Source organism: Palaemon carinicauda, chromosome 30, assembly GCF_036898095.1.
Source record: "Palaemon carinicauda isolate YSFRI2023 chromosome 30, ASM3689809v2, whole genome shotgun sequence".
In the NCBI taxonomy this organism is placed as follows: Eukaryota; Metazoa; Arthropoda; class Malacostraca; order Decapoda; family Palaemonidae; genus Palaemon; species Palaemon carinicauda.
The window spans coordinates 50,555,617-50,568,454 of record NC_090754.1 but is presented as its reverse complement, the minus strand read 5'-3'; the positions used below and the strand labels follow the sequence as shown (position 1 = coordinate 50,568,454).

At 46.6% G+C, this 12,838-nt stretch overlaps 1 protein-coding gene across 2 annotated transcripts in view; it reads right to left on the bottom strand.

Moving 5' to 3' along the window:
• LOC137623096 (uncharacterized) overlaps positions 1 to 12,838 on the bottom strand; it is a 62,013-nt gene that overhangs the window by 23,712 nt on the left and 25,463 nt on the right. For both annotated transcript variants that reach the window (XM_068353755.1, XM_068353756.1), the window contains exon 3: positions 4,386 to 4,553. In XM_068353755.1, coding sequence (XP_068209856.1) covers positions 4,386 to 4,553 — 168 coding nt within the window. The remainder of the gene's footprint in view (positions 1 to 4,385; positions 4,554 to 12,838) is intronic.

Here is a 12,838-nt window from a genome sequence, read left to right as displayed (position 1 = left end):
AGAAGAGACGGTGGTCGGAGGACTGAACAGCCAATGGTAGACCTTCCTTGAGAAGAATGCTGTTCTTCCACCACGTTAGAGTAGACCTCATCTCTTCGGAAACAGGAACTGAGCCCGTCTCTAGCGTCATGTCCTTTATCCAGTGAGCAGCTAGATGATACTGAAGGGGGCGGAGGTGGAGTCTCCCTAACTCGATGAACAGGGCCAGCGATGAAAGTGTCCCTGTTAGACTCATCCACTGCCTGACTAAGCATCGGTTCCTTCTCAGCATGCTCTGGATGCATTCTAGGGCTTGGAAGATCCTTGGGGCCGACGGACAAGTCCGAAAAGCTCGACTCTGAAGATCCATACCCAAGGAGACAATGGTCTGGGATGGAACGAGCTGAGACTCCTCAAAATTGACCAGGAGGCCCAGTTCCTTGGTCAGATCCATAGTCCATTTGAAAATCTCCAGACAGCGACGACTTGAGGGAGCTCTTAAAAGCCAGTCGTCTGACGGAGCCGGACACAAGATCATGATACTGCTGCACAGTCTGTAAACTGTCAATCATGGGCAAGCGAGGAAGTACAGTGACAACCCGAATCTGTCTAGACTGTCTGGGTCGTACAGACAACTCCTTAACGGGTTGCTGAGGTTGCCCACTGCGTCACAACAAGTCCCTTCTGTTGGTTGTTGAACGTCTTCCCCGTGACACATTGACTCCGTAAACAAAAAATCCTCTAACAAGGACTAAGCTTGGACTGCATGTCATGCAACACAGCTCAAGGTCTATGGGAGCAGGTGTGGTAACAGACGGGATTAGCGGCTGAAGTGTAACCATTACCTTCCCTGTAAGCATGTTATGCTTAAATAAAAGTCCATAAGAGGTTATGCAGCTAAAGGCTCCCTCCAAATGACAGAGTCCTCAAGGGAATATCAGAAGGAGGGAGAAAAGAACTTTCTCATCTACAGGGACCTTATCCTAGAAAAGCTAAGTTCTCTGAGTGAGGGTTCACTGGTGCAAAGCAGCAGACTAGAAGACAACGTTATGAAACTGCTTGACAGTCTAGTGAGTTGGCAACAACCCAAGATGTGTTGAGAAGCATGCGGTAAGGTATGCAGAGCATGATGTATGCAGAGTATGCTGTATGCAGAGCATGCTGTATGTAGAGCATGTTGTATGCAGAGCATGCTGAATGCAGAGCATGCTGTATGCAGAGCATGTTGTATGCAGAGCATGCTGAATGCAGAGCATGCTGAATGCTGAGCATGTAGTAAGTAGAGCCTGCTGTAAGCAGAGCCTGCTGAAAGGAAAGCAGAGCGTGTGCATGGCGTTTAACATTTCTCAGAAATTCCATGACCAGTGCTAGAGTGCTTTATGCATGCTTGCATGGGGTTTAAACCATGGTATGCTGAACAGCAGAGTCAGAACGAGCTGGAACAACAACAGAGGTTTCCTCAACTTGAGGGAAAACCTGAGGTTCAGACTGCATAGGCTGAACAACAGACGGAGCAGAAGGCAGGTGCAAGGGTGAAGGAGGTTGACTCCTAGCAAGAGTTGCACCCAAGGATTGCACCAGCTGAGCGGAGGACGGAGGCGGAGTAGTCCGTTCCTGTTCCTGAGAGATGAGTGGAGCATGAGAAGGTTGAGGCTGCGCAGAACAAGGTAAAGTTCTAGCAAGCTGAGGCTCCTGAGGCGCAAGTGCATGGTGTAGATGAGCTTGCCAAGATGAGGGTTGAACTCGGTGCAGCGCTGGTTGAGCAGACAGACTCACGGAGGGGAGAGGTTGTTGTACCCCAACCGAGAGTTGCACCACTGGTGGAGCAGCAAGGGGAGGAGGAGGAAGAGTGTAACTCTCCTGATCCCAAAGCAAGGGTTGCCTTAAAGAAGGCTGAGGCTGAACAACACTGTGAACAGCAAACTCAGAAAGTGGTTCAACATCGTACGCCTGGCAGATGGTGCTGCGACCAGGCGGAGCAGGTGCAGGCTGAGCGAGCACAGGCGGAGCAGGTGCAGGCTGGGCGAGCACAGGTGCAGCGAGAACAGGAGGAGGGAGTGCAGGAGGTGCAACACTCTCAGCCCGACACTCACGCATCAAGTCCGAAAGCTGTGCTTGCATGGACTGTAGTAGAGTCCACAACATCATACGCCTGGCAGATGGTACTGTGATCAGGCGGAGCGAGTGTAGGAGGAGGGAGTGTAGGCGGAGGCGTAGGAGCAACACTCTCAGCCCGACACTCACTCATCAAGTCCGAAAGCTGTGCTTGCATGGACTGTAGTAGAGTCCACAACATCGTACGCCTGGCAGATGGTACTGTGATCAGGCGGAGCGAGTGTAGGAGGAGGGAGTGTAGGCGGAGGCGGAGGAGCAACACTCTCAGCCCGACACTCACTCATCAAGTCCGAAAGCTGTGCTTGCATGGACTGTAGTAGAGTTCACAACATCGTACGCCTGGCAGATGGTGCTGCGACCAGGCGGAGCAGGTGCAGGCTGGGCGAGCACAGGTGCAGCGAGAACAGGTGGAGGGAGTGCAGGCGGTGCAACACTCTCAGCCCGACACTCACGCATCAAGACCGAAAGTTGTGACTGTATGGACTGCAGTAGAGTTAACTTGGGGTCGGCAGACACTAAGTTCTGCTGAGGTAAAGCCTTAACAGCAGAGATCTGTTGTGGCAGAACCTTACTCCTCTTAGTCGGAGTGTAATCAACTGATGACTGAGGAGAGTCAGAGCTAACCCAATGACTGCATTCGGGTTGTGAACTTTAACTTCGTACGTCTGGCATAGGTCTGGACTTAACGTTTAAGAAGTCTTGAGACCTGAGACCAGCGTTACTCTGCTTTTATTTTCTCCCCTAATCTCTTCTGCAGACGAGCAAAATAAGGGCTCAATCGTCTGCGGGTGGGAGTGACGGTCTCGGTAAGACACGCCCACAACCACCGAGAATACTTCTGTGCGCCGATCAAGGCCTGCTGAACCCTTATGCCCTTCGACATTGCTTCTCCCCTGGGCTTGGGAGCTTGCAAGAGGTCCCGGACTGGGAGGACAACTGGCGCGCACAAAAGTACCCTCACGCACTAATCACTTATCACTTTGATTTCTGTTTGCACTTATTTCACTGAACTCGAAACTTTAAGTGGTTTGTACCTGAAATACGCAATTCTATCCTTTCTCAAAGTTAGTAATTGCGAAAACAGAATTACAATGTAACAGAAAAATCTAATGAAAGATAAATCAGTGGTTGGAAAGAGACTAAACACTAGATCACTCTAGAAACGTTTAGTTTCTTCCCCTAAAGAGACTAGGGAGAAGAGCAAAAAAAAACGATAACGACGTTACTCGTACGCCTGGCAGGCTTGAATGAAACGTTTATCCTCTTTCTCCCTCCGTCTCTATCTCTCTCTCTCTCTCTCTCTCTTGACTTAGAACCTGAGAGAAGAGCCCAATCATATATATCGTTAAAACATATTATTGTTAAAGGAAAAGTTCCTTTATTAGGATCAAAACCATTAAGTTAAGAAAGAATGAACAAAACGCTAGACACGGTTACTCTTACTGCAACGTGAAACCGTGAACATTCTTTCTCTATCGTAACGATAGAGTGCAAGTTGAACGTTCTGAACGTCAACAACTGCAGAGACAAAACAAAACGTTAGTTCAGCTTTGAAAACAGTACGAGACTGTCAAAGAAAATCTTTCAAACTCTGTGGCGGAAATAGCATAATATGTTAACAGGTAAAACCGAAATGACGGGCTCAAAGTTTATTAACTTCGGTAAAAGACCGCCTACTATTAGGAAGGTCGAATATAAACAAATATAAAAATTAATTTTAATGAGATTATAATAAAAGGAAGTTAATCGAAGAGGCCTATAAGAGGCGGAGAGATATAAAATAAATCTATAACTTTTGTTAAGCAAAATTAAGAAAGAGAGTCTATACTCTCTTAGACACCAACACTTCCGTCTAAGGGAAGGGTCGGCCATTGAAAGGTGAACGAGAGTTCATACTCTCTCGTCACCAAAATTAATCAAATTAATTCCAAAAGCTAACTAAGCTAATATAGAAGTTTTCCAGTAAAGCGACAGCCGAAATCAAAGAGAAATACTTCACCAAAGTCGTGAAAATACTCCAAGAACATAAGCGTATCCCAGAACGTCTTGCCGGAAGCACGACAGAGGAATAATTGAGGAGGTGTCAACAAGAAGTACTTGAGTACCTGGCCACAGGTGGCGCTGGTAAATACACCCCCTTCTAGTATTGTGATAGCTGGCGTATCCCTCCATAGAATTCTGTCGGGCAACGGAGTTGACAGCTACATGATTATCGGGTAAGTTTAATATTGAAAAATTTATACATTTCCAAAGCCTAAGACAAAATTGAAAGTAACAGTTGCCATCTTTACCCGACTCAAAATAGGTGCGTGATCTTGGGGTTCTTCAGCCAATCTTGCACGACCTTTACGCCACCATGGAGTGTTGGTGGAACCCTGAAGCTGATGAAGGTTTTCTGATACCTGGTGCCACTGATTTAAAGCTGCTGTTTGAGTCTGCTTTTCTTCCTCTTGCAATTTCTAAAAAAAAAAAAAGAGCAAAATCATTTCTGAATTGTTAATTTTTGTTGATTAGCACTGTACAATCATACATGAACTTTATCTTATAGTAGTGTATATCCAAAAACATTACAGTATTTCCTTGGGAATGTTGCCATCTTATCAATATGTTAGTCAAAAATAAGAAAGCAGAAAAAAATTGAAAGAAATAATGAAAGTTTGGATTCAGGAATTTTGGCCATAAGGCCCAGCACTGAGCCCTGGAAGGCCATTTAGTGCCAATGAGCAATTGGTATAAAACACCAGAGTTGCAGTATGACGTAAATGTTAAAGAGGTTGGACTGCAAGATGTGAGGGAGAAAGTGTGACCGTATATATAGAAGAAGGCTAAAAAGTGAGTGTAGCTAGGGGACAAAGAGGATAATGCAAAGACCTGAAAGTAATGCCTACAGTGCACAGCTTGAGGTTAACTGATGGCACTTTCTCTTACAAGGGTACAAATGGAAGTGTATATAAATAAACTATATATATAATTAAATCTATTATATTATTATTATTATTATTATTATTATTATTATTACTAGCTAAGCTACAACCCTAGTTGGAAAAGCAGGATGCTATAAGCCCAATGACTCCAACAGGAAAAATAGCCCAATGAGGAAAGGAAATTAACAAACAATATGAGAAGTAATGAACAATTGAAATAAAATATTTTTAGAACAGTAAAAACATTAAAATAGATCTTTCCTATATAAACTACTGTATATAAGACTTTTAAAAAACAAGAGGAAGAGAGATAAGATAGAATAGTGTGCCCAAGTGTACCCTCAAGCAAGCGAACTGTACAGGAGAAGACCATGGTACAGAGGTTATAGCACTACCCAAGACTAGAGAACAAAAGTTTGATTTTGGATTGTTTCTCCTAGATGAGCTGCTTACCAAAGCTAAAGTCTTTTTTACCCTTACCAAGAGAAAAGTAGTCACTGAACAATTACAGTGCAGTAGTTAATCCCTTGAGTGAAAACGAATTGTTTAGTAATCTCAGTGTTGTCAGGTGTATGAAGACAGTGGGGGATGTGTAAAGAATAGGCAAACGAAAAATAAGCCGTTACCAGAGATAGAGATCCAATGTAGTACTGTTTGGCCAGTCAAAGGACCCAATACTGTAACTCTCTAGCGGTAGTATTTCACTGAAAATAAAATCTATTTTGTTTTTTGTTTCTCCATCTGGGTTCTCCATGTCCATCTTCTATGCTACTTTTTATAAAAAAAAGGTATTCATGATTTTAAGATTGTTTCTTTCATCAAATTCTACAAGCATATCTCCTCTGTCATTTCTTGTGCTTACTCCAAATTTACCAATTGATGATTCTCCTCTCTTTTTTTTTGGCCTACTTTAGCATTGAATCACCCAAAAACATGTAAATTGAGTACTGTCTTTTCAAGGATATCTCCAGATCTTCATAAAAAGTTTCTACTTCCTCTGTATAGGATGTTGTTGGTGCATATGTTTAAATGATCTTCAGTTTATATTCTAATTTAGTCTGATAATCAATCCTACAATTCTATCACTAATACTACAAAATTCTTCTGGTACCTGCAAAATTTTTAATAACAGGAAAACCCCCACCACTTTCTTAGTCCCTTTCATATCCTCTGAAGAACAATATATAGCCCTCTTTTAACTCTATATAAGAATCCTAATACAGAAAAGATTGGAAATAAGAGTAAAATCCAAGAGATGATATAGAAAGACTTTAATTAATCAAAATAGTAGGCAGGCTTTATAAGTGGGTATTCAACAACTGACCATATCCAAGTAATTAACCAGCTAATAGGAAAATCAACAGAATATGTTATTTTTATTAGTAAAATAAATTTTTGAATATACTTACCCGATAATCATGTAGCTGTCAACTCCGTTGCCCGACAGAATTCTATGGAGGGATACGCCAGCTATCACAATACTAGAAGGGGGTGTACTTACCAGCGCCACCTGTGGCCAGGTACTCAAGTACTTCTTGTTGACACCTCCTCAATTATTCCTCGGTCCACTGGTTCTCTCTGGGGAGGAAGGGAGGGTCGATTAAATCATGATTATCGGGTAAGTATATTCAAAAATTTATTTTACTAATAAAAATAACATTTTTCAATATTAAACTTACCCGATAATCATGTAGCTGATTCACACCCAGGGAGGTGGGTGAAAACCAGTGTACAAGATTAAAGGATAGCTAAGTATCCCATATTTCATATAACAGTTATCTCAAATAACAATGAAATAATAAGTACCTGGTAAGGAAGTCGAATAGAACCGTTACTCTGCCTCTTTATTTAAAGTTCGTCTTCCTTACTGAGCGCAGCGTTCCTCTTGGAGGCTGAATCAACCCAAAGGTGCCAAAGTACACGGGGTTGCAACCCCTACTAAAGGACCTCTACCAAACCTTTAACCCAGGCGCTTCTCAAGAATGAATAGACCACCCGCCAAATCAAAGGATGCGGAAGGCTTCTTAGCCTACCGTAACAACCATAAAAACAACAATAAAAGTATTCAAGAGAAAGGTTAAAAAAGGTTATGGGATTAAGGGAATGTAGTGGCTGAGCCCTCACCTACTACTGCACTCGCTGCTACGAATGGTCCCAGGGTGTAGCAGTTCTCGTAAAGAGACTGGACATCTTTCAGATAAAATGATGCAAACACTGACTTGCTCCTCCAATAGGTTGCATCCATTATGCTCTGCAGAGAACGGTTTTTATTAAAGGCCATCGAAGTAGCTACGGCTCTTACTTCGTGGGTCCTTACCTTCAGCAATGCAAGGTCTTCCTCCTTTAAGTGAGAATGTGCTTCTCTGATCAGAAGCCTTATATAATACGAAAGCCCATTCTTGGACATGGGTCTCGAAGGTCTCTTGATGGCACACCATAAGGCTTCTGACTGTCCTCGAATAGGTTTAGACCTCTTAAGATAATATTTGAGAGCTCTGACAGGGCAAAGAACTCTCTCTAGTTCGTTACCTACCATGTTGGAGAGGCTAGGTATTTCGAACGATCTAGGCCAAGGACGTGAAGGAAGCTCGTTCTTTGCTAGGAATCCAAGCTGAAAAGAACATGTTGCAGATTCGGTTGTGAAACCAATGTTCTTGCTGAAGGCATGAACCTCACTGACTCTCTTAGCTGTTGCAAGGCAAACGAGAAAAAGAGTCTTGAGGGTAAGGTCCTTGAAGGAAGCTGACTGGAGAGGTTCGAACCTAGATGACATAAGGAACCTTAAGACTACGTCTAGATTCCAGCCTGGAGTGGAAAGACGACGTTCTTTAGACGTCTCAAAAGACTTAAGAATGTCTTGAAGGTCCTTGTTGGAAGACAGGTCCAAACCTCTGTGGCGGAGAACTGAAGCCAACATACTCCTATATCCTTTAATCGTAGGTGCTGAAAGGGATCTCTCATTCCTAAGATGTAGAAGGAAGTCAGCTATTTGGGTCACAGAGGTATTGGTAGAGGATATTGAATTGGCTCTACACCAGCTTCGGAAGACCTCCCACTTAGACTGGTAGACTCTACGAGTGGAAACCCTTCTTGCTCTGGCAATCGCACTGGCTGCCTCCTTCGAAAAGCCTCTAGCTCTAGCGAATCTTTCGACAGTCTGAAGGCAGTCAGCCGAAGAGCGTGGAGGTTTGGGTGCAACCTGTCTACGTGAGGTTGACGTAGAAGGTCCACTCTTAGAGGTAGAGTCCTGGGGAAGTCGACTAGCCATTGAAGTACCTCTGTGAACCATTCTCTTGCAGGCCAAAGGGGAGCAACCAGCGTCAGCCGTGTCCCTTCGTGCGAGACGAATTTCTGCAGAACTTTGTTTATTATCTTGAACGGTGGGAATGCGTACAGGTCGAGATGGGACCAGTTCAGTAGAAAAGCATCCACATGAACTGCTGCAGGGTCTGGAACAGGGGAACAATACAGCGGAAGTCTCTTGGTTATGGAGGTGGCAAACAGATCTATGGTAGGTTGACCCCACAAGGTCCAAAGTCTGTTGCACACACTCTTGTGGAGGGTCCATTCCGTGGGAATGACCTGATTCCTTCTGCTTAGGCGATCTGCTGAGACGTTCATATCGCCCTGAATGAACCTCGTGACCAGAGTGAGGTTTAGACCTCTTGACCAAATGAGGAGGTCCCTTGCGATCTCGTATAGGCTCCTCGAATGGGTCCCTCCTTGCTTGGAGATGTAAGCCAAGGCTGTGGTATTGTCTGAGTTCACCTCCACCACTTTGCCTAGCAGGAGGGACTTGAAGTTCAACAGGGCTAGATGAACTGCTAGCAGCTCCTTGCAGTTGATGTGGAGTAATCCTTGTTCCTTGTTCCACGTTCCCGAGCATTCCCGTCCGTCCAAGGTTGCACCCCAGCCCGAGTCCGATGCATCTGAGAAGAGATGAAGATTGGGGGTCTGAATGGCCAACGATAGACCCTCCTTGAGAAGGAGGTTGTGCTTCCACCACAGGAGAGTGGTCTTCATCTCTTGGTTGATAGGGATAGAGACTGCTTCGAGAGTCGAACCCTTGTCCCAATGAGCTGCAAGATGGAATTGAAGAGGGCGGAGGTGGAGTCTCCCTAGCTCGACAAACAGGGCCAGTGATGAGAGGGTCCCTGTGAGACTCATCCACTGTCTCACTGAGCAACTGCTCCTCTTCAGCATGCTCATGATGCACTCTAGGGCCTGGCTTATCCTGGGGGCCGATGGAAAAGCCCGAAAATCCTGACTCCGAATCTCCATTCCCAGGTACACAATGGATTGGGAGGGAATGAGTTGAGACTTCTCTATGTTGACTAATAGACCTAGGTCTCTGATTAAGTCTAAAGTCCAATTGAGATTCTCCAGACAACGACGACTCGTGGAGGCTCTCAACAGCCAGTCGTCTAAGTAGAGGGAGGCTCTGATGTTCGACAAGTGTAGGAATTTTGCTACATTCCTCATCAGATGAGTAAAGACCATAGGAGCTGTGCTTAGGCCAAAACACAGGGCTTGGAATTGGTAGACAACCTTTCCAAAAACGAATCTCAGGAAAGGTTGGGAGTCTGGATGAATAGGAACGTGAAAGTATGCATCTTTCAAGTCCAACGAGACCATCCAGTCCTCCTGTCTGACCGCTGCTAAGACCGACTTCGTCGTCTCCATCGTGAACGTCTGCTTGGTGACATACTCGTTGAGAGCGCTGACGTCCAGCACCGGTCTCCAACCTCCTGTCTTCTTGGCCACAAGAAAGAGACGGTTGTAGAAGCCCGGGGATTGATGGTCCCGGACTATAACCACTGCCTTCTTCTGCACAAGTAGCGACACCTCCTGGTGCAATGCTAGCCTCTTGTCCTCTTCTTTGTAGTTGGGAGAGAGGTTGATGGGCGATGTGGTCAGAGGTGGTTTGAGGCAGAATGGAATCCTGTAACCGTTCCTCAGCCAACTGACAGACTGGGCGTCTGCACCTCTCTTCTCCCAGGCTTGCCAGAAGATCTTGAGTCTGGCTCCTACTGCTGTCTGGAGATGCGGAGAGTCAGTTTTTCCCTTTAGATGTCCTGGATCCTTTCCTAGACTTGCTCCTGTGAGAGTCTGGACGGGAGCTTCCTCGGCTGGGGGCTCTACCACGAAAGGGCGGTATGAACCTCGTAGCAGGGGTATCAGCCACTGGGGAGCGATAAGTCTTGGGGACTGAGGTAGCAACCTTAGACTTACGAGCCGATGAGGCTACAAGATCGTGTGTATCCTTTTGTATCAGGGCAGCAGACAAGTCCTTAACCAGCTCTTCGGGGAAGAGGAACTTCGAGAGCGGAGCAAAAAGGAGTTGGGACCGTTGGCAAGGTGTAATGCTGGCGGAAAGGAAGGTACACAGTTGTTCCCTTTTCTTCAAAACCCCTGATACAAACATCGACGCAAGCTCACCCGAACCATCCCTAATGGCTTTATCCATGCAGGACATTAAAAGCATGGCAGAATCTTTGTCCGCAGGAGAGGTCTTCTTGCTGAGGGCCCCCAGGCACCAGTCTAGAAAGTTGAACATTTCAAATGCTCTAAACATTCCTTTCAGTAAGTGATCCAGGTCTGAGAAGGTCCAACAAACCTTCGAGCGTCTCATTGCAGTTCTCCGAGGCGAGTCTACCAGACTTGAGAAGTCAGCCTGGGCAGAGGCAGGTACTCCCAAGCCTGGTGCTTCTCCTGTGGCATACCAAACGCTCGCTTTCGAAGTGAGCTTCGTTGGAGGGAACATGAAAGAAGTCTTGCCAAGGTGTTGTTTAGACTGCAGCCATTCCCCTAAGATCCTTAAAGCCCTCTTAGAGGATCTAGCTAGGACTAGCTTAGTATAGGTGGACTTAGCTTGTTGTACGCCCAGCGAAAACTCAGATGGCGGAGAGCGGGGAATAGCAGAGACAAAGTGGTCTGGGTAAACCTCCCTAAGTAGAGCCAAGACCTTACGAAAATCAATAGACTGTGGAGAAAGCTTGGATTCATCCACGTCTGATGAGGGATCCAGGTGTGCCTCCTCATCATCCGAAACCTCATCACCAGAGTGTAGCGAAGAGATCGGACAAGAATGCTGAACTGCAGAGTCAGAACGAGAAGGAACAATAATAGTGGTTTCCTCTTCAAGTGACTGTTGAGGGAAAACCTGAGGCTCAGACTGCAAAGGCTGAATAACAGACGAAGCAGAAGGAAGGCGCATGGGTGGAGGAGGCTGACTCCTAGCATGAGAGGTTGAACCCAAGGAAAGCGCTTGCTGAGCGGTTGGCGGAAGCGGAGTAGCAAGTTCCTGTTCCTGTGGTATGAGCGGATGAGGTTGAGGCTGCGCAGAACAAGGTAATTGTCTCGCAAGCTGAGGCTCCTGAGGCGCAGGGCCAAGGTGTAGTGGTGCTTGCCTGGTGGAGGGTTGAGCTCGCTGCAGCGAGAGCTGAGGAGACTGACTCATGGACGGGAGAGGTTGTTGTACCTCAACCGAGAGTTGCACCACTGGTGGAGCAGCAAGGGGAGGCGGAGGAAGAGAGGAATAATCCTCCTGATCCCAAAGCAAAGGTTGCCTTAACGAAGGCGTAGGCTGAACACCACTGGGAACAGCAAACTCAGAATGTGGCTCAACATCGTACGCCTGGCAGGTGGTACTGCGATCAGGCGGAGCGAGCGTAGGCGGAGCGAGCGTAGGCGGAGCGAACGCAGGCGGAGCGAGAGCAGGCGGAGGGAGTGTAGGCGGAGGCGGAGGCGCAACACTCTCAGCCCGACACTCACGCATCAAGTCCGAAAGCTGTGCTTGCATGGACTGAAGAAGAGTCCACTTGGGATCGGCAGAAACGACAGCAGACTGAGGAAAAGCCTTAACAGTCGAGCTCTGTTGTGGCAGAACCTTACTCCTCTTGGGCGGAGTGCAGTCGACAGATGACTGAGGCGAGTCAGAGCTGAGCCAATGACTGCAACCTGGCTGAGCACTCGCGGACTGGACTCTGCGTTTAAGCGGTCTCGAGACCTGAGACCAACGTTTCTTCCCAGACAGTTGATCAGCGGACGAGATAAAGACGGGCTCAATCGTCTGCAGGTGGGAGTGACGGTCTTTGGAAGACACGCCCGCAACCACCGAGGATACTTCTGTGCGCCTAACAAGGCCTGCCGAACCCTTATGCCCTTCGACATTGCTTCTCCCCTGGGCTTGGGAGCTTGCAAGAGGTCCCGGACTGGGAGGACGACTGGCTCGCACAGAAATATCCTCACGCACCACACTGGCACTGACACTAGCACTTGGCACTGCACTGACACTAGCACTCGTCACAGCACTGGCACTAATTCCACCCACTGCACTCTTGACCTTAAGTTCCTTTACTTCGGCCATCAGAGACTTATGGTCACTTACCACTGACTCTACTTTATCGCCTAAGGCCTGAATAGCACGCAAAACAACAGACATATCAGGCGGAGGGCAAACAGTAGGTTCGGGGGTAGCCACTACAGGGGTAGGAAAAGGTAGGGGATCATGAGGTGAGGAAAACAGTGAAGAGTGAGAAGAACTCCTCCTAACTCTACCTCTCTCTAACTTAGTTGAATATTTCAAAAGACGGACAAATTCCAATTCCGAAAGTCCGGCGCATTCCTCACATCGATTTTCTAACTGACAGGGTCTGTCCCTACAGTCAGAACAAGCGGTGTGAGGATCTACCGAGGCCTTCGGAATACGCCTATTGCAAGACCTACATCGTCTATGGGAGGGGGCTTGCGAAATGTCAGACATCTTGAATCCAAAGAGTTAGTCAAAGGAGGTTCCAAAGTCAAGCAAAAATTCGTTA